At 36.1% G+C, this 22,565-nt stretch overlaps 1 protein-coding gene across 3 annotated transcripts in view; it reads left to right on the top strand.

Annotated features, from left to right (window-relative positions):
* ADK (adenosine kinase) overlaps positions 1 to 22,565 on the top strand; it is a 581,730-nt gene that overhangs the window by 474,220 nt on the left and 84,945 nt on the right. For all 3 annotated transcript variants that reach the window (XM_054572534.1, XM_054572535.1, XM_054572536.1), the window contains one exon: positions 154 to 268. In XM_054572534.1, coding sequence (XP_054428509.1) covers positions 154 to 268 — 115 coding nt within the window. The remainder of the gene's footprint in view (positions 1 to 153; positions 269 to 22,565) is intronic.

The following is a 22,565-nucleotide window of genomic DNA, read 5'->3' as shown; positions in this document are numbered from 1 at the left end:
CTTTTGTATGTGGTTAAAATTTTAAAATAATGACTCTTAATAGATGTTCAAGTCTCTCTTATTTTAAACTTGAGAAGCTAAATTCTTAACCTACTAATAAAGCTTTGTTTTATTGTACTTGTTATGAGAATTTTTCCTCCTTTCTATTAATAGACTGAAGACATTAAAGAGATAGCCAAAAAGACACAAGCTCTGCCAAAGGTGAACTCGAAGAGGCAACGAGTCGTGGTTTTCACCCAAGGGAGTGATGACACTATAATGGCTACAGGTACATGTGCAAACTGTATGAGAAAACCAGTATTATGGACACTGATCATTTATTTTTAAAATTCTATATTCTAATTTATTTAAAACAATGTACTTTTTTGTACCACCTTAATTCATTTTGCTTACGCGCACATGCACACACACACACACACTGTTTCTGGCAACCTTAACCTGTGAGTTAAGGATTTTTTGGATTCTACATGCAAGTGAGATCATATATTATTTGTCTTTCTCTGTCTGATTTATTTCACTTAAGCATAATGCCCTCAAGGTTTATTCATATTGTTGCAAGTGGAAGGATTTCCTTCATTTTTATGGCTTAATGTTATTATATATGTAATGCATACTTATATATTATATATATATAACATTTTCTTTACTCATTCACCCATCAGATGGACCACTTAGGTTATTTCCATGTCTTGGCTATTGTAAATAATGCTGGAATGAACACAAGGGTGAGGGTGTCATTCTGAGTTAGCGTTTTTACTTCCTTCAAATAAATACCTAGAAGTGGAATTGCTTGGTCATATGATAGTTTTATTTTAAAATTCTTGAGGAAACTCCATACTGTTTTCCTTAGTTTCTGCACTAATTTACATTTCTGTCAACACTTCATAATGCTTCCTTGTTCTCCATGTATGTCCTTGCCAACAATATTTCTTGCCTTTCTGATAATAGCCACTCTAACGGGTGTGAGGTGATATCTCATTTTGGTTTTGATTTGCATTTCCCTGATGATTGATGATGTTGAGCATCTTTTCATGTGTATATCTCCTTTGGAAAAATATCTATTCAGATCTATTGGGTTATTTTTCATTGTTTTGTTTTTGGGTTTTTTGTTTTGTTTTTTGCTGTTGGGTTGTATGTGTTCTTTATATATTTTGGATATTAGCCCCTTATCAAATAAATGATTCGCAGATATTCTCTCCCATTACATAAGTTGCCTTTTCATTTGGTGATGGCTTCCTTTGTTGTGCAGAATTTTTTTCTTTTGTTTAAGTTTGATATAGTCCCATTTGTTTATTTTTGCTTTTGTGGGCTTGGCTTTTGGTGTCAAATCCAAAAGATAGTCACCAAACCAGTTTCAAGGAACTTCTCCGCTGTTTTCTTTTAAGAGTTTTTCAGGTCTTACTTTCAAGTCTTTAATCCATTTTTAGATGATTTTTGTGTATGTTATAAAGCAGTGGTTCACTTTCATTCTTTTGCGTGTCACTATCCAGTTTTCCAAACACTGTTTATTGAAGAGACTGTGGTATCCCCATTGTATCTTCATGGTTTCTTTGTCATAAATTAATTGACCATATATGTCAGGGTTTACTTCTGGGCTTTCCGTTCTACTTCATTGATCTATTTGTCTGTCTGTTTTTATGACAGTACCATACTGTTTTGATTACTGTATCTTTGCAGTAAAGTTTAAAATCAGGAAGTATGGTGCCTCCAGCTTTGTTCTTCTTTCTCAAGATTGCTTTGGCTATTCTTGGTCTTTTGTGGTTCCGTAGAAAATTTAGGATTTTTTTGTTCTATCTCTGTGAAAATCTATCTTTTATAGTTTTTTTCTTTTAATGAATATATGTGCCTCCTATCTCAGTAGAAAAAATTTATGTCCAAGAAGATAACTTATGAAAGATCCGTTGAGTAAATCTACCTTGATTTAATTTATTTATTTTGATATTTTGAAGATATTGTCGATCTAGAAAAGCCTTTTCTGAAAATAATACAATTTAACTACCAAATGCCTGTGCCCCATTAAAATAAATTTATCCAACTGTGAAAAAATATGATCCAGATATGTTATTTTCTCAGTTTTGAAGTTAAAGAAGAAAACCTCACTTCTGTTTTTACACAGCAATCTATTTTGCAGCACTCATAGAAATAAAAAAGGAATTTCCTCTAGTCAACATTTTATTGATTAAAGTTATTAATATTGTCAAATGATGCCATCACTATTAAAGCCAAAATACAAACCTTCTAATTCTGTCTAACCTTGAAGATTATAATCAATCACTTAATTAATTATTATAAACAGAGCAATTATTACCTTTGTATTTATTCATTACTCTGCTGAACACTGAAATTTAAGATATGGGCCATAAAGATCTAACTTGGAAATAAAATTAATACACATCTATACCTGAACACAGGAAAGGTAGTTCCATTTCTTAATTATTGGTACAGGCTGTATGTTTTATTGACTCAGAGAAGGAAGTCAATAAAGTTTGAAGAAAGATTTTATACTGACTGTGAAGTAAATTTTTTTTTGAACTATATAAGCCTAAAAAAGATAAAAGAAGAAATCACTGTCAAATTTGGAGGAGTAACAACCTTAGAATTAATTCATTCCAACTTTCTTGTTTTAGAATTGTCGAAAGATTCAGAGATTTACTTCAAAAAATACTTATTTCAAAATAATTCAGTGAGTAGTAAATAGTGAAGTGGAATTCTAGATGAAATGAGATTCATCATGAATTAATAATTGTGGAAGCTGGGTGATGGATATATATGGGGAGTGGTCACTGCAATTATATCCGCTTGTATATGTGTTTTAAATTTTCCATGTTCAAAGTACAAAAAACAGAAGAACATAAAAGTAAAAAGTAAAAATTAATTTCTCAAACAAAATTTGGAGATAGTAAGTTACTTATTTTTCCAAGATATATTGATATCCTTGCTAAGCCTTGAATTCTAAGAAGTATTTAAAGTGGGCAATCCAGTCAAAGAGGAGCATGTGAGTGAAGCTACCACATACTCTATAATCTTTTATTTTTGTGACAGGAATTTGTACAAGAGAGAAAAGAAATAAGTCATGAAAAGATATCTCTGCATTTATAATAACTATCTGGATTGCTGTCTTTCTATAGTGTATGGCCTATTCCTGTCAGCAGTGAGCACCATTTGGAAAAGTGAAAACCATGCAGCCTTCTTATCTTACAAGAATCGTAGTACTGCCTTCAGATTCATAAAATGCTATTTTGTTGCTCTTTATGGAGACATTTATTTTAAGGGTTTATTCCAGATATACATATTGTACAAGTGTCTTGTGAATTAGCGCAAATTTCCTAAAATTGAAACCTTTAAAATTAGCCTCCTTTTACTGTGACTGAATTTGTCAACTCATTTTGTTTTTTTATTAAATATATTAAACCATTCTTAGGAATGCTAACCAGCAGGAATTTATTTGAGGAAAGACACTGGTAATCTTTGGTGTTTCTACTATATGAAAATGAACTTAAATTAGAGGATGTACTATATCTGCAATGCATGATAAATACAAGATGGATAGAGAATCTGTTCAGTGGTGTCAGCTACAAAAGCAAACATGATAAATGTTAATGCAGTTTTGAGCCCTGGGATAAGCTATTCAGTGCACAAGCATAGCTGAATCTCTTTGCTGTGTTGTTATTCATGGCAGCCAAATAAATGTCAATAATAAAAGAGAATTAAAGATTTTCATTTCCCAGAGGCAATCCTCTAATACGGCTTGATCTTTCATTTCATTTGTAATTCGTTCTCATGTCAGGATGCAATCATTCGCCAGGCTCTCGGTGTCATGTTAAGTCATTTAATAATGATTAAGAACATAAAAATGCTTGGCCTGTGGGGCAATCCACAGAAGAGATGCCAATTTGTTATTGTTTTTCCTCCTTTCCTCTTGAATATGGATCAGCTTTTTCCCACCTCCTAGCATTAAAATACTAATGGAAGATGGCGAGGGAAAGTGTCTCTTAATTTACCATAAATGACATACCAGAATGGCTAACACACTTATTAAAACACTAATTAGGAATTATTGTTCCTTAAACCTCACTCTGTAGAGTATTTTTAAATGATCACTGCTAAGTTCATAGCATTTAACAATAATATAACAAAATCAGGTTCATTGGTATTTAATTCTAGTGACCTTTCTCCTTTTGAGATACGGTGTCTACAAACCACTTTCTCTTATTTTATAAATGTAATCTTTGAATTGCTCTATTCTAAGTTGCCTGTGAATCTAAAGTCTTTTCTGCTTACCCTATTTTTCTCTTTTTTTGGCCACCTCTATTTCAGCTCAGTGGTTTTCTTCAAGTTTCTGTACTGAATATATCACTAAGGATTGGGAAAATCAGTGAAACTTCTATTCTAAATGGAAAATAATGCATTTCATACGCTGGCCCTTATGTGACCATGAAATGAGTCCACTGAAAAATAAATTGTAGACTTTTCTGAATACTTTTCCAAATTCTTTCTGGGCTGTTTGAGTTGTAGTTTTGTTCAAAGAGAGATAATAAATTAAGTCAGAGGTTTTCAACTGGAAGACTGGTGCTATCATATCAAAATCACCTAGTGGGCTTTTGATATATACAGCCCTGCCTTCATAAAAGCACCTTCCCCTCAATCATATACATCCCTGTGAGGAGTATTTGAATACACATCCTCAAGAAGAGGTATGTGAATGGGGATGGTGACTCTGGAAGGGGAGTGTAGGGTTGTGTATTTGTTGAGAATACTTACTTATGTGATGTTGCAATGCTGCCTATGCTTCATCTCTACTTTGGAAACCATTGGATTAGGTGATCTGATACTATTGCCTGAAGTTCTATGATCCTGTGATATCATGGAAACAACATTTTAGCAGCTAAGCATCTATCACTTGAATAAGTCAGACCTTAGTGAATGTTCCTCCTTCTTGATCATTCACAAAGTATCAAGGACCTGTCTGCTATGACATGTAATCGACATACTACTTTAAGTAGTCTCCTGCCTCTGAAGAGTTTATAATTTAAGATAATCACATCCTAGTGTCCTTAGTCATTTCATTATAACTAATTGGGGATTTTGAAGTTACTTGTATTCATGTTACTAAGTCCTTAAAGAAACTTGTCACCCTATTTGCTGGTTAAGTTTTCATATTCTTTGAACACACTCAGTAAAATAAGGTCAATTGTGATTTGCAGTTCTGATAGGCGCAAAGCACAGAAACTGTATTAGGGAAATGCCAGCTCTAAAGGAAAACAATCTCAGCAGCTGGAAGAATAATGTCAGCACATCATCACAATTCCTACTGCTAAAAAATAGTATTATAAATCATTTTGAAAATGTTTACTATAGCCAAACCAACTTTAAATGATGATCTTGTTGGCATAATGTGGTGATGGTGTGGATCGAACAAATTAAGTAGCATTCTTTCAGAATGCCTGTGTATGGCATTCCTAGAAAAAAGTTCTTACCAGAGGAGATTTTAAAGAATATATATTTCTTAACTATGAATATAAGCAACTAAGTTATTAACTCATATTCCATTTTTTGATTTTTGTAACTGTAAAAGGCAAAGTTCTTTAATTAGCCAAGGGAATAACATGTGGGGCTGTCACTTTCCTAATAGTATCTGTGGGCCATGGTTTGTATGGTTTAGTGATGTCAGGCCTGTCAAGAAATAAGACTCCCTTCAACTCCCACCTTTCTATCAAAGCTAGAAAGCAAAATGGAAAACAGCTTACACTAAGCAAATTGTTAGCTCCCTTGTAGCATTTATTTCTGAAAGGACCTTTAAGTCAGACATATTGAGATATAAATTATATATAGTAAAATGCACATATATTTTACTAAATAACAGTGAACAACTACCATAATCAAAATGTAGACCATCTTGTATAATTTGTCTTGAGGTATAATATGCATACAAAATTGATACAGCTTTGATTTAGTGAACACACCTGTGTCACTACCACCAGATCAAAAAATGGAATGCTTCTAGCTCTTCAGAAGCTGCCCCTTGTGGTTCTCCTCCTAATCATTACCCCCACCAAAGGTAACCATTATTTTAGCTTCTAGTACTAGCAGTTGGTTTTGCCTTTTTTGGAAATAAAAATCACCCAATATGTAGACCTTTTCTCTTGGTCTGTCCCCATCCTTTTTAAGCAGAACCTTACATTTGACAACATAACATGTTCTAGGTTCTTGTACCTCAGTCCTGGAATCAACCACTCCTTCAAGTATTATTATTATCACCACCCAAGTATTATTATTATTATTATTACCCATATTATTGCTATACCAGTAACACTGAAGCAGGACTTATTCTGCTGGACCCTGTATTTTCCCATGCTATGGCTTGTCTCTTCACTCTCCTCATGTATCTTTTGAATAGTAAAAGCTCTTAATATTTATATAGTTCAATCTCTAATATTTTTCCCTTATGACTATTGTTTTTTATGTTCTTTTAAAGAAAATCTTTCATATCCCAAGCTCATGATATTTTCCTTTTGTTTTTTTCTAAAAAATTTATTTTTACTCTTTTTGATCTAGATCCACAGTCCATATAGAATTAGAATTAATTTTTATATATGGTGTGGTGTACAGGGCATGAACCTTTTTTTTTTTTTTTTGGTTTGGTTTTTTTTTTGTCCATATGAATAACCAGTTAACCCATCATCATTTATGAAAAGGAAAATCCTTTGCCTTACTGCACTAAATGGACACCTTTGTCACATTTCAAATGACCTTATATCTATGTATTTTTCTAAACCATTCTAATCCAGTCTTCTCTTTGTCCTTGTACCCGTTTACACTTTCTTAATTACTTAGAATATAATCAGTGTTTTTACATGGTATGGTCTACCAGCTTTGTTCTTCAAGATTTCCCTGGCTCTTCTTGGCCCTTTGTATTTCTACAGAACTTCTAAAATGAGCTTATTGTCACCTCCCTGCCAAAAATTTTCTTTTAATTCTTACTGGAATTTTTATTCAGGTTATATTGAATCTGCAAATATATCCTTTGGAGAGAATTGACACCATTACAATATTCTAATCTATATTCCCCTTTATTAATTTAGGTAGTCTTTAATTTTTCACAAAATACTTGTTTTCAGTGTAATGGTTTTGTGTGCGCACATTTTTAAATGTCACTTTTTTAGATTTCAGTTTCTATTTTTTATTGGCATATATTGTAGATTTTTTTCATAATGCTCTGGTCTTTACTAATTAATTGTGATAATGTGTCTATTGATTCTTTTGGGTTTTCTATGTAATATGAATAGTAATATGATTTGTGAACAAGGACAATTTCATTTCTTCTTTCCCAATCCTTTACTGTTTTCTTTTTTGGGTTTTTTTGGGGGGCGGGGGGGTTGGCTACACCAACTAGCACAATAAGGTACACTGAATACATGGGCACAGCTGAAATGGCTGTTGTGAACATCTTTGTCTTATTTTCAATCTCAGGTGAAAAATCTTCACTATTTCATCAAAAAAGATATTTACTATAGTCTATTTCTAAACACTATCAGGTAGAGTGTTTCATTCAGTTTTCTAAGAGTTTTGTTGTTGTCGTTGTTAAGACTTTTTTTTAATTATCATTGTTGAGTTTTACCAAATAGCTTTTTTGCATCAAAATTACTTTATGATTTTCTTCTTTCTTTTAATGTGTGAACTACAATTTGATTTTACAGTAGCAAACCACCTTTTTTTGCATTCTTAGTAAAATCCCAATATAGTCATGGTATTCTTTTAATTTATCATTTGATTTGATTGGATTATACTTGTTTTTATTTTTTGTATATAGTTTATGAGAGAGTTTGTCTTATAATTTCCCTTTCTTGTAACATCCTTGTTACTTGGGGTAGGAACATATGATGACTTTGTAAAGTGAATTAGAAAGTGCCTTCTTCTATTCTGGAAGAGTTTTATAAGATTGATATTATTTTTATGTAAATACTAGAAAAAGCTCACCCATCAGAATATCTAGGCCTAGAAAATACTTTGTCAGATGGTTTTTCATTATAGATTCAGCTTCTTTAATTGAATAGGAATGTTCAGTTTTTTCTATTTCTTCCTATGCCAGTTTTTTTTTTAAGATTTTTATTTATTTACTTATTTTTGTGGAGGGAGAGGGAGAAAAACATTGATGTGCAGGAGAAACACCAAGTGGTTGCCCCTCGTACACCCCCAACCTGGGACTTGGCCCTTGACCCAAGCATGTGCCCTGACTGGGAACTGAACTGGTGAACTTTCAGTTTGTGGGACGATGCCCAACCCACTGAGCCACACCAGTCAGGGCCCTATGCCAGTTTTGATGAGTTTTATTTTTCTAGGAACTTCTCTAATTTATCTAAATATTTGAATTTATTAGCATAACTTATTTATAGTATTCCCTCATCTTCCTAATTACTGTATGATCTATAGTGATGTTCCTTTTTAAATTCCTAATCTTGGAATTAAATGTGTGCTTTTTCTCTTTTCCTTGGTCACTCTTCCCTACAGGTTTATTTTAGTCTTGATTTCCAAGAAGTAGATGCCAAGATCAGGTTGGACATTCAAGAGATTTATTGAAGGAAATACCAGAGGAAATAGGGAGATCTGTTAAAATATGGTACAGATCTGGTCCCTGTGTTAGAAGAAAGGAAGGAAGGAAGGTAGGGTAGAAAGAGGTTTATATTACATTATAGTTAAGTGTTGACAAAGCCAGTGAATAATTCTCAAGCTAAAGTTGCCTGTTAAGTGAAGTTGCCCAAAAAGACGCCATATCTGAGGAATAGGTGTCCATAGTATTTCTGGTATGCTCATGGGAAGCGTGGCTTCATGTGAATGCATTGGTGGCTTCAGAGCCTAGCAGGGCCATCAGTCAGTTAAGCTCCATGTGGCACATCCAAGAGGCACATTTTAATGTCTACCACAAATTACTAGTTTTACCAGTCATAAAGAACCAACTCTTTCTTTATTGATTTTCTCTATTGTATGTTTGGTTTTTCTTTTTAATTTCTGTTATATACTGTTTTCTTTCTTGTTGTCTATATGTTTAATTTGCAAATTTTGATATGTCTTATTTTCAGCTCAAGATATTTTCTAATTCCTCTTGTGATTTCAATTTTTAATCCATAAGTTATTTAGAAAGTTTTGCTTAATTTCCAAATATCTGGAGATTTTTTAAACTTACGTTTCTGTTTTTAACTTTTAGTTTAATTTCATTGTATTCACATGTGCTAAATAATTTTAGTCATTCAAAATTTGTTGGAATTTTGTCTTGTACATCATATGGTCAATTTAATACATTTTATTTGCGCATTTCAAAAGAATCTATGTGATTTTTTTAAGGAATATGGTATTTGTATATGCAGTTAGGTTAAGTTTGTTGTCCAAATCTCGTTTAGTGCTTGTCTGCTTGTTGTATCGATTATTGAGAGAGGTTTATTAAAGTATCCTGCTGGATTGGGATTTGTGTGTTTCTCCTTTTGGTTCTGTAAAATTTTGCTTTATGAATTTTGAAGCTACCTTAGTACATGTATATAACTTTATAATTCTTGTATCCTCCTGGTGGATTGAACCTTTTATCATTTTGAGATAGCCTTCTTTATTTCTAATAGTGCTTCTTGCCTCAGTATCTATTGTATCTTTGTTAGTAAAACTATACCAGCTTTCTGTTTGTTAGTGTTTACATGATAAATCTTTTTCAACTTTTTACTTTCAACCTTCCTATATTCCTAAATATAAATTTTCTTTTTTGTAATCAGCATATATTTTTTATTGGTTTTAAATTCATTCTCACAATTCTTATCTTTTAATTAGTCAATATTTAATATCAATTTCTCATATAAATTGGATTTATATATCTTTTTATTGTATTTGTCTCACATGTTTATATCTTTTTTTTCTTTTTTCTGCTTCTTTTGGATCGATGGATTATTTTTTATTCTCATTTCCTTCTCTATTAGCTGGGCAACTGGGTATCTTTTTAATGTTTGCCGTAAAAATTGCAAATGTATCATTGACATTAAAATCAAATATAAACTGTAACTTTTGCCACTTCTCATACAATATAAGATCATAAAACATTTTAATTCCATTTAAGCATTTCAACCTTCTGTATAATTATTGTCATTCACCTTAATTCTACATATATCATAATGCCTTGTAATGACAAACAAAATACTATTATTTTTGCAGTTGAACTTACTCTTTCCAATGTTTTTCTTTTTTTTCCCCTCAGCATTTCCATCTGAGTAATTATGAATTATTTTGTAATTTTTCTTCTGCCTAAATAACTTTCTTTAGTATTTTATGTAGAGTGTGAATTCTCTTGGTTTTGTTTGTTTGAAAATGTTTTTATTTTGCCTTTCAATGAGCATAGACTCCTACATTGAGAGTTATATTCTTAAAAATTATCTTTCATTATCTGTTGGATTCCTTTTTTTTCAATCCTCACCCAAGAATATACTTACTAGATTTTAGTGGGGAGGGGAGAGAAACATCGATGTGCAAATCATTGATCAGTTGGCTCCAGTACACGCCCAGGTAGCGCCCAACTGGAGGATCCAACCTGTAACCTAGGTATGTGCCCAGACCAGGAATCGAACCTGGAACCTTTTGCTGTACTGGATAACACTCCAGCCAACTGAGTCACCCAGCCAAGGCTGGCTTTTCTTATTTTTATTGTAAAGTCAGCTGTTAGTCTTATTCTTGCTCCTTTGATTATAATATTCTCATTTTCTCTAACTCTGTACTGGTTCTGGTTTTCCTTGTATTTATCCTAATAGAGTTAATTTTAGTGGTTCTTAAATATACAGTTGATGCTCTATCAATTTTAGAAAATTCTTAGCTATAAATACTGCATTTGTCTCTTCCCAGTTGTGATACCAATTACATATATTTTAGGCCTTTTTATTGTGAACCTTCTCTCTTTTATATTCCTTTTTGTATTTTTCATCCTTTTTTTCCCTAAAGCTTCAGCTTCTCTCTTCCCTACCCCTCTCTTTCAATCTCTGAGAGAGAGATGTATTAGTGTGAGAAAAACATTAATTGGTTGTCTCCCATATCCACCTTGACTGGGGATAGAACCCACAACTTGATATGTGCCCTGACCAAGGTTGAACCCACAACCTTTTGGTGTAGAGGATGATGCTCTAACCAAATGAGCCACCTGGCCAAGGCCAGCTTGTATATTTTAACTGACCTGCCTGTTAGTTCAGTAATCCTTTCTTTTCTATTTTGTCCTATGTACATTTCAATACATCTGTTGAGGTTTTTATTTTAGTAATCACATTTTTAATTTTCTAAATGATTTGATTCACATTTTTAATTTTCCAAGTTATTTGATTCTCTCATTGATCCCAGTTCTATAGGGTAATTCTCTACCTTGTCACTTATCTTTTTGAACATGTTGATTACAGTAATAATAAATTGCGTGTCCAAAAACTATAAATATCAGTTATCTGTGGATCTGTTTCTTTGTCGTCTTCTCTTTTGGGCTTATTTCTTGGTTTGCTTGATAATTTTTCATTAAGTGCTAAACATTGTTGATATTACATTATAGTGTTTCTGTTGGTGATGTCTTCCTGCAGCTTGGGTTGCAGTTTTGTAAGGATCAGTCTATTTCTAATTTGCCCCCACTCCTGTGCTCCAGCTCTCCTGAAATCTCATCTGAAATCCTAGGGTATTTTCAGGGTACCTACTCCTTGGTGGGTTCTGCTTGGTACTATACAACTGCCAAAAACACTTCTTTGCCTTTTAGAGGTATTCCACTTTGTGTCTTATCCTCTTATCCTTCTCCTTGCAAATTTGGCAAATAGCTCAAAAGAGAAAACCCCTGAGTGTCAGGCTTATTCCACTGTGTTCTCTTCTCTTCAGGATCATGGCATCTCAATTCTGACTGCCTTGGTAGCCCCAAACTCCAATTTTTATCTCACCAGCCCTGGAAATTGCCAGAAGCACTGATGGCTTCTCTGTCTCTTAGTAAGAGCCCATTGTCTAGATCCTCCACCTTTTACCTAGCACCAAATATTTGGGAATCCCCTGAAGGAAAAACTTTTACAGTCAGCCTACCTCTTTAAGATTCTTTTCTCTCTGGGATCTTGTCCCATCAAGTCTTGGCTACCATGACAGCTCTCTCATTCCTTGAGTTATTTTTAACTATATTTTATTTTTGCACCTTTTCTAGTGTATGCTGTGGGAGTTGGTTTGTTATAAGCTATGGCCTTAGAGCCTAAATTAGAGTTCCTAGTCAATACTTTTATTATAAAATAGAAAAATATGTGGTCCAAGAAAGTTAAGATGTCTCATCTCTTTATTATATTATATATAGCTGATTTAGCAAACTACCTTCTATAATCCACTTTGAGAACTGCTGGATTATGTAATTTCTCCAATATCCGAAAGTCAGAGACAAAAACACCTGGATTAGAACCCAGCCTCTTGAATCCCAGTCTAATCTAATTCGTTCTATACCATGTTGCCTCATTTGCAATACTTACAACAGGTTTCTCAATTTTGTGAGGAGAAATTTTTCCCCCCAAAAAAGAAACTTTTTCCCCCCAAAAAAGAAACTTTTTGTTGTCACAACTAGGTGGATGTTGGAGGGTGGGGGAATTGCACTGGGTTCAAGTGGACAGAAGCCAGAGATGCCATTATACATCTTACAATGCACAGGACAGCCCACCCACAGCAAAGAATTATATGGCTCAAATACCAGTAGTAATGATGTTGGAACAGCCCTGGCTTACAATGTACCTCAGAATATATATTTAAAAGATCACTATCTGCTTATTTATAACACTTAACATTAGATCAATACCAATAGACTTTAGTAGGATAAATCTTACAGGATTACAACTAAAGGCCCCATGACCTCTGGATAAGTGTCTATATATGATCATGTCCATATATGATCTATTCCATACTTGCTTTTTTAAAAGAGTTTATTTATTTTTTTATAGAGAGGTGTGCCACAGGACTTAAGTAATTAGTTCATGTGTGCCATGAGATGAAAAAGGTTGAAAATTGCTGATCTGGATGATAGTTACAGAGGGAGAGAGAAATATCATTGTGCGAGAGTAGCATTTATTGGTTGCCTCTCACATGCCCCCAGCTGGGGACCTGGCATACAACCCAGGCATATGCCCCAACTGGGAATTGAACCCATGACCTTTCATTTTGCAGGTGGGCACTCAACCCATTGAGCCACAACAGCAGATCTAGTTTAACTGTGTTTCTCAGAGCTTCTGCCAGATAATCTGCAATTCTAACACTTCTCTTTCGATAGAAGTTGTTTGAGCTGGAAAACATTCTGATGTGGAAGTGTGTGTGTATGTATATGTGTGTGTATATATATATATATATATAAAATGCATTTTGTATATGTGAATAGCTATCTAGGTCAGTAGTTTCAACTGGTGTGCCACCAAAATTTTTAAAAACATGCAGTACCTGACTATTTATTCAGAGGCAGAGACCTCTTTTCTCTTAGAGTCTCAAATTTAAAAATAACAACAGCCAAAATAACAATAGCTGTCCAGTGTGAATGAATCAAAACTATACCTATTTTAGTCAGCTAGGCAAAAACATAACATATTTTTGGTGTGCCACAGGACTTAAGTAATTAGTTCATGTGTGCCATGAGATGAAAAAGGTTGAAAATTGCTGATCTGGATGATAGTTACAGTTACCTACATATTTATATATACATACACAAACAAACATACATTGGCTTACATCATTCTTAGAGAATGTATGCATCTTCTTTTAAAACTCCAATAATCCATTTCTATAATTAAAAGCTCTTGAAAATATCAATATAATACTGGAGGGAATCCAACATGGTTGTGGGGTAAAAGTTACACTCATCTTCTCCCAGGACCAAATCAGAATTACAACTAAATTATAAAACAGTCAACTTGAATAATGAATATAAGATTAGCTGAACAGAAGTCTTAGTGTGAATATACAGAAGAAACCACACCGAGACTGGTGAGAGGACAGAGGTGAAAAAAAGGGCTGGCCCTGCACCCACGTGAGGCAGCTAAGAATCTGGAGGAATATCTCAGCTACAGAGGCGCACTCTGAGGAGTAAGGAGTCTCAAGCCCACACTGAATTACCCATCCTGGAGTACCAATGCCAGGAAGAAGAGCCCGCATAACATACAGCTGTGAAAATCAGTGGGGATCCTGTCTGTCAAGCTGAGACAGGAAACTGATAGAAACTCAAGTGCCATCTTAAAGGATCAATACACAAACTCTCATTTGTGGGCACTCACCCTTTGGCTCCAGCAGAGGGACAGCAGCTCAGAGTGGACTGGAGTCATACAGAGAGAAATGGATTGTGTGACTTCGGGGAAAGGGCTGAAGGGACAACCACCAATATCCCTATGCTGAGTTCCCCTTCCATGTCATCTACAGATGCCGTTTTTTCCTGGGTCTGTCACTCCACTCCATACAATATCAACCTGGGGGAATGCACTGTTCCACTCCCTGTAGCCACACCCTGCCAAGCTCCCCACCCAGTACAAGAATCAGCCAGCTGCAACCACCCTGGGCCCACATTGCAGACTTTCCTGAAAGGCTCTTGAGGAATTCGAAGCAGACTCAGGAGTTGTCAGACAAGCACAGACAGAGAATAAATGTAGTGGCTTTAGGGTAAGAGCCATTTTTCCTCAGTGCTCAACCAGTGCAGTTCCCCCATAGCATCCACCTGATGACACACTAGTCCCACACTCCTGACTCACTGTAGCCCCATCCTTACAAGCTCACACCCTGGAGAGGAGTCTGCTGGCTGCAGCCTGTGATGCAGTCTTTTCTAGAAGGCTCTCAAGAAGGTCCAGACATACCAAGGGGGTGTCAGAGATGCACAGGGAGAGATTGAGCTGTATGGTGTTGGGGCAAAGGCTATTTTCCCCTGTGCACCCCAACTGATGCCACATATGCAAATCTTAATCTGTTTTAGCCTGATGAACTCTCCTGGCCCCACCCTAAGGACTTCCTGAACCCTCCGCCCCTCCCCCACCCTAGCAAAGCTCTACAGACCACAGATGGATAGTGTCTGGTCTTGGTGTAACCTGAGATTTTTGCTGAATGACCTCAGACTCAGGGCTGGTGCCAAGTTTGAATCTGTATCAACCTGGTGAACACCACTCTCTCCTCCCAGGTGACTCAGAACCCATCCCACAGAACTCACACACCACCAGAGGCCCTTTGAGTGGCTGAGCCTACTAGGTAACCTGTAGGTGGAGGCAATTGGGGTATCTTGGGCCTTTTGCCGTCCTGCCCCAGGCTAGTCAGGTACTGGTGGAAGCTGGCATCAGTAAGCAGCCTGGCCCTTCCCATGAACATTAAGTCTAGCACAAGCAGCCACATACCCTGATCACTTTGTAGCTCCTAACAGGTAGCCCAGGGCTGGTCACAGGTAGTGTCTAACATTGATATGCACCAGAGTCCCTCCCAAGAGGGTCCAGAACCAACACACCCCGTAGCTGGCTTCAAACCACGTTAGAACATAGCCCACAGGTTAGAATTAGCTCCACAGGTGTCACACCCAAGTGAGGTCTCAACAGGCAACAGACCCTACTGAGGTGAATTCCACTTAGTAGGGTCAGCCCCCATACAACAGCTTGTACACTATGGTTGGTGTCAGTCCTCACAGTCAGCCAGCCTGAGGGCCAACCCTACCCACGGACCAACAGCAATAAAGACTAAACTGCAACAGGAGGGCTCACAAAACCCGTACAAGGGACATTCCTGGATCACCTGTTCAGATGATCAAGAAAATCACCACCAAGCCCCACAGGACACTTACTATATGAGGCCACCCTACAAAGACTGAGAGACATAACACATCTACCTAGTACACAGAAAAAAATACATAGAGGCAACCAAAATGGTGAGACAGAGAAACATGCACCAAATGAAAGGACAGGAGAAATCCCCAGAAAAAGAACTAAATGAAATAGAGTCAATGAATCCACCAGACACAATTGAAAATAAGGGTTATAAGAATGCACAAAGAACTTAGTGAGAACTTAAAGTGATAATAAACTACAAAAGGATGTGGAAACCATAAAAAAGACCCAGTCATAAATGAAGAATACAGTATCTGAAATGAAGAATACACTAGAAGGAATCAACAAAAGATTAGATGAAGCAGAGGATCAAACCAGATATCTGGAAGACAGTGTAACAAAAAAAAAAACAACAAAACACCCAATCAGAGGAGCAAAAATAAAAAGAATTTTTAAAAAATGAGGACCGTTCATGGAACCTCTTAGACAACATCAAGCATAACAATATCTGCATCAGAGGAGTACCAGAAGGAGAAGAGAGCAAGAGATTGAGAACCTTTTTGAAGATATATTTACTGAAAACATCTAACCTCTAACCTGGTGAAGTAAAAAGGCATGCAAGTCCAGGAAGTGCAGACAGTCCCCAAAAAGATGAACCCAAAGAGGCTCACACCAAAACATCATAATAAAAATGACAAAGGATAAAGACAAAGAGAGAATCTTAAAAGCAGGAAGAAAAAGACAGTCACCTACAAGGGAGCTCCCATAAGACTTTCAGCTGATTTCTGTTTTCTTAACAGAAACATTTCAAGCCAAAAGGAATTGTCACAAAATATTCAAAGTGATAAAAAGGAGGAATATACAAACAAGATTACTTTACCCAGTGAGGGTATGTAGAATCGAATGAGAGACAAAGAGCTTTGCAGACGAGAGAAAGCTGAAGAATTCATCACCACCAAACTGGTATTACAAGAAACTGAAAGGGACTTTTTGAAGAAGAAGAAAGGTCAAAATCTTAATAAAATGGTAATGATTACATAAAGTTAATGGATTAAATGCTCCAATCAGAAGAGATAGGGTAGCTGAATGGATAAGAGAACAAGACCTATGTAGACTGTGGTAGCAATACTTATATCACAAAACTTTACAAAATTGGCTTTAAAACAAAGGCCATAAAGAGAAAAAGAAGGATGCTACGTAATGATAAAGAGATCAGTCTAAGAAGAGGATATAACCTTTGTAAATATTTATGCACTAAAATAAATAAATGAAGCAAATATTGATGGAACTAAAGGGAGAGATTGACAGTAATACGGTTGTGTTAGGGGATTTAAAACCCCACTGACATCAATGCATAGATATTCCAAATGAAAAATCATAAAGGAAACCTGCAACTTAAATGACACAAAAGAGAAGATTATTTGATATCTTCAGAGCATTTCATCCCAAAGCAACAGAATATATGATTATACTTCCACTTACTTGCATCTTCTTCAATTTCTTTCTTCAGTGTATTTTAATTTTATAATTACAGGTCTTTTACTTCCTTGATTGAATTTATGCCTAGGTATATTATTTTTGGTGCAATCATAAATGGGATAGTTTTCTTAGTTTCCCTTTCTGATAGCCCATTATTGGCATATAAAAATGAAATCTATCTTTAAATGTTTACTTTGTATCATGCTACTTTCCTGAATTCATTTTTCAATCCTGGTAGTTTTTGCCAGACTCTTTAGGATTCTCTACAGTATCCTGTCATCTGCAAAAAATGACAGTTTGACATCTTCCTTTCCTACTTGAATGCCATTTTTTTTTTTCTTTCTGATTGCTATGGCTAGGACTTCCAGTACTATGTTAAGAGTGGTGAAAGTGGACATCTCTGTCTTGCTTCTGATCTTAAGGGAAAAAGTTTTGTTTTTCCCCATTGAGTACAATATTAGCTATGGGTTTGTCATATGTGGCCTTTATTGTGCTGATATATGTTCCCTCTCTTCCCACTTGGCTGATAGGTTTTTTTTTTCAAGAGCCATCTTTTATTTTATTTTTTTTATTTATAAATCATGTTTATCTATTACAGTTGTCTCAATTTTTACCTCTGTACTCCCCTCCACCCATCCCATCCCCACATTCCACTCCCACAGTCAATTCCCACTCTGTTGTCCATGTCCATGGGTCATTCGTACATGTTCTTTGTCTAGTCCCTTCCCCTTCTTTCCACATTGTCCTCTTTGCCCCTCCCCTCTGGTCACTTTCAGTCTGCTCCATGTTTCTGTGCCTGTGCTTTTTTTTTTTTTGTTCATTAGTTTATTTTGTTGAATAGAGTTCACTTATAGGTGAGATCATATGGTATTTGTCTTCATCATCTGGCTTATTTCACTTAGCTTAATATTCTCCAGTTCCATCCATGTTGTCACACAAGGTAGGAGTTTCATCTCTCTCTCGCTCTCTTTTTCTTAAATGCAGATTGATTTTATTTTTTTAGATGTCAAAGTTAATTATAAAATATTTTAAAAATTTAAACCCATTATAAAGTCTCAGCAATTAGACCAACATGACACCAGCACAGAAATAATCAAGTAGATCAATGAAATATAATGAGCGTTCTAGAGACAAATGTATATATCTAACATTATAATATATGATTAAGTTGATATTTCAAATCATTGGGGCGCATAAGGCTTATTCAACAAATAAGGTGCATGGACCACTATACCTTGAAATAAAACAAATATAGAGCCCTACTTCACACATTATACAAGAAATATTCAGGTGAGTTAAAAATCAGTATGTAGAATCTAAGGAGTTTTAGAAGAAAATAGAACTAATATTTTTCATGACCTGAAGTAAAATAGTCAAACCCAGATGCTATAAAGTAAATATTGACAATATGACTATATTAAATTTTTAACTATATAGTAATATACATATGAAAGAAGTTAAAGGACAAGGAATAGAATAGGAAAGTATTTGTAACAGATCTAAAACATGGTTAATAGATTTTTCTTTTTTAGGGAATAAAGTTCTACAAACCTTAAATCAATAAATGGATAAAGAATACCAAAAAGTCACTTAAAACTTTTTTTTAAAATAATAGAAATAGGCAAGAAATATACTAAAACAGGTTTAGTTTTGGCAAATAGTAAAGGAGCAATTAAAATAACATCATTGTTACAATCAGATTAATGAGTATTAAAAATATTGGTACTATCAAGTATTGGCAACTCTGAAAGGAACTGGGTATTCATAGAAACTTTTTCTTCATCTTATAGCAGTCCCTTTAGTATATTTTGCAGTGCTGGTTTTGTGGAGGTGTATTCTTTTAGCCTTCTTTTGTCCGGGAAACTCCTTATTTCGCCTTCCATTTTAATTGAGAGCCTTGCTGAGTAGAGCAGTCTTGGTTGCAGACCTTTGCTTTTTCATGACTTGAAATATTTCTTGCCACTCCCTTCTGGCTTGCAGTGTTTCTGCTGAGAAGTCAGCTGCTAGCCATATCGGGGCTCCCTTATATGTTACTACCTCTTTCTCCCTTGCTTGCTTTAGTATTCTCTGTTTGTCTTTGATATTTGCCATTGTAATGATGATGTGTCTTGGAGTGGGCCTCATTGGGTTCTTCTTGAATGGGACCCTCTGTGCTTTCTAGACTTGTGTGACTTTTTCTGTCCTCCAATTAGGGAAGTTTTCCATCATGATTTTTTCCAACAGGTTCTCTATCCCTTCCTCATCCTCTTCTCTTTCTGGTATCCCTATTATATAGATATTATTATATTTCAGATTGTCCTGCATTTCCCTAAATGTGTCTTCATTCTTATTTAGTCTTTTTTCATTTTCTTGCTCTTTCTGAGAGCTTTTTTTCTACCTTATCCTCCAGCTCGCTAATTCGGTCCTCAGCTTTACCTAGACTGCTTTTGATTCCTTCTACTGTGTTCTTCGATTCAGAAATGATATTCTTCATTTCCTCTTGTCTCTTATTGATAGTTTCTATGTCCTTTTTTAAGCTGATGTAGATTGCGATAAGTTCCTTGTAGTTTCCCTGTAGTTTTTGGTAATTCTCTCTGAGCTCACTGAGCTCATTCAGCTTTCTTAGAACCGTTGCTTGGAACTCAATATCTGATACTTTACATGCCTCTATTTCATTTATTTCTCTTTCTGGGGATTCCTCCTTTCCCGTCAAGTGGGGCATATTTCTTTGTCTTCTCATTGTTTGTGAGACTCCTCTCTTTTGCTTCTGCTTCTTAAGTTGATCTGTCTTGAATTCCTGACTTTGTGTTGTGAACTTCTATGGTTGGAGACCACTGTTTTTACTTTCTGGATCTGCCTCTGATGATGTCAGATGTTGTCCCTGTCTGACTTTAGGCAGTCTGTTCGAGACTTCCAGGAATCTCCTGTTTGTGGCTGTCTCCTTCAGCTGTTAATCTATTCACTCTGCACTCAGCACGCCGCCTTAGACAGCTCAGGGTGGGGCAGAGTCCCTCCTGGGGGCGGGGTTATTGGGTCCTCTCTAGCTGCTGCCATATGGGGGAGGAGTCTGCACTGGGATCCCGCTGGCTGCTACTCTCCATTCTCTCCCCAAAGCCTCCGTCCCCAGTATCTCCTCAAATGTTGCCAGACGTCTCTGTGCCCCCTTTAGCCAAGGATCCTCTTAGTCTGTGGCTGCCACTCTGCACTCAGCAGGCAGTTTAGACAGCACAGGGCGGGGTGGAATCCCACCTGGGGGCGGGGCTGTTGGGTCCTTTGATGCTGGCTCAGCTCAGGGGGAGTGGTCTCTGCCTGAGCAAGATGGCTGCAGCTGCATGGGTGGATAAATCAGCACAGAGCTCCCACCATCTCAGTTCTCTCCCCAAAGCCTCCCTCCCCAGTCTCTCCTCAGGCGTCTCTAGCCCACTCTGTCCCCATCTTTGCTGGAGACCAGGGTAAGTGGCTGCAGATAAAAATTTATGCGTTGGCCCTTTAAACAGTTCTTTGTGTCTCCAGCCATCTGTCTCTGGCAGAGAGCAACCCTACCACTTTTCGCAGCTGCTGTTTTCTGTGTACTTTTTGGGCTCTGGTGCTGTGGGCTGTAGGTCCCTGCTTTTGGTTTAGACCCCACTCTTCTCAGGCGGATCCAACTGTCCATTTCAGTATCCTTCTGGTGCTGCTGCCTGTGGGCCCCCTGCCCTCATTCTCACGTCTCTACCGCTCTCCTTACCAGTTAGATTGCGCCAAAGCCGATTCTTCTATCTCCAAAGTTACAAGGCTCCTCTCTCACTCTTGTTCAGTTGTTTGTTCCAGGTGATTTCTCCCCAATTTAGTTGTAATTCCAGGTTGGTCCTGGGAGGAGGTCAGTGCGACTTCCACCCACTCTTCTGCCATCTTGATTCTCGAGGGTTTTTTTTTTTAATCATAAATAGATGCTGGATTTTTATCAAATGCTTTTTCGTCATCTATTGATATGATCTTATGATTTTTATATTTCATTTTGTTTATGTGGTGTATCACATTAATTAATTTATGGATATTGTAGTAATCTTGCATCCTTGGAATAAATCCCTCTTGATCATGGTGTATGATCTTTTTAATGTATTGCTGGACTCTGTATTTTAGTGAGGATTTCTGCATATTTTTTAATCAGGATTTCAACTATAATTTTATTTCTTCATAGTGTCTCTCTGATTTTTAAATCAGGATAATGCTGGCCTCATAAACTGAGTTTGGGGATCTTCCTTCCTCTTAAATTTTTTGGAATACTTTGAGGTTCTGTGAAGCTTCTGGTCCAGGACTTTTGTTTGTTGGGAGGTTTTTCATCAATGCTTTGATTTTGTTGGTTAAAACTGGTCTGTTCAGATTTCCTGCTTCTTCTTGATTCAGTATTGGAATATCGTATATTTGTAGGAATTTGTCCATTTGTCCCAGATTGTGAAATTTGTTATCAAATAGTTGTATGTAATATTTTCTTTCTGTGTGTGATTTTATTAGTATGTATTTTATTGATTATGCTATTACAGTTGTCCCATTTTTTTAATCCCCTTTATTCCCCTCCACCCTGCACCTCCCTCCCACCACCATCCCATTTCATTCCCATGAGTCGTACATGTAAGTTCTTTGGTGTCTCTATTTCCTATACTATTCTTAACCTCACCATCTATTTTGTACTACAATTTATGCTTCTTACTCCCTGTACCTTTTCCCCCATTCTCCCCCCTCCTCCTCCCCTCTGTTCCTGTTCTAGTTGTTTGCATAGTTTTAGTTTAGTTTTGTTTTGTTTTATAGGTTCAGTTGTTGTTAGTTGTGAGTTTGTTGTCATTTTACTATTGCTAGTTTTCAGTCTTCTTAGATAAGTCCCCTTAACTTTTCATATAATAAGGGTTTGGTGATGATGAACTCTCTTAACTTGACCTTATCTGGGAAGCGCTTTACATGTCCTTCCTTTCTAAATGATAGCTTTTCTGGGTAGAGTAATCTTGGATGTTGTTCCTTGCCTTTCATGACTTTGAATGTTTCTTGCCACTCCTTTTCTTGCCTGTATGGTTTCTTTTGAGAAGTCAGCTGATAGTCTTATGGGAACTCCTTTGTAGATAACTGTCTCCTTTTCTCTTGCTGCTTTTAAGATTCTCTCCTTATCTTTAATCTTGTGTAATGTAACTATGATGTGCCTTGGTGTGTGCTTCCTTGGGTCCAACTTCTTTGGGACTCTCTGAGCTTCCGGGATCTTCTGGAAGTCTCTTTCCTTCACCAGATTGGGGAAGTTCTTCATTATTTTTTCAAATAAGTTTTCAATTTGTTGCTCTTCCTCTTCTCTTT

The sequence above is a fragment of the Pteronotus mesoamericanus genome, unplaced genomic scaffold (assembly GCF_021234165.1).
Source record: "Pteronotus mesoamericanus isolate MK-2021 breed Mesoamerican mustached bat unplaced genomic scaffold, CSHL_Meso_final contig_24, whole genome shotgun sequence".
Classification (NCBI taxonomy): Eukaryota; Metazoa; Chordata; class Mammalia; order Chiroptera; family Mormoopidae; genus Pteronotus; species Pteronotus mesoamericanus.
The sequence above is the reverse complement of the archived record's forward strand: the minus strand, read 5'-3'. Positions and strand labels throughout refer to the sequence as shown.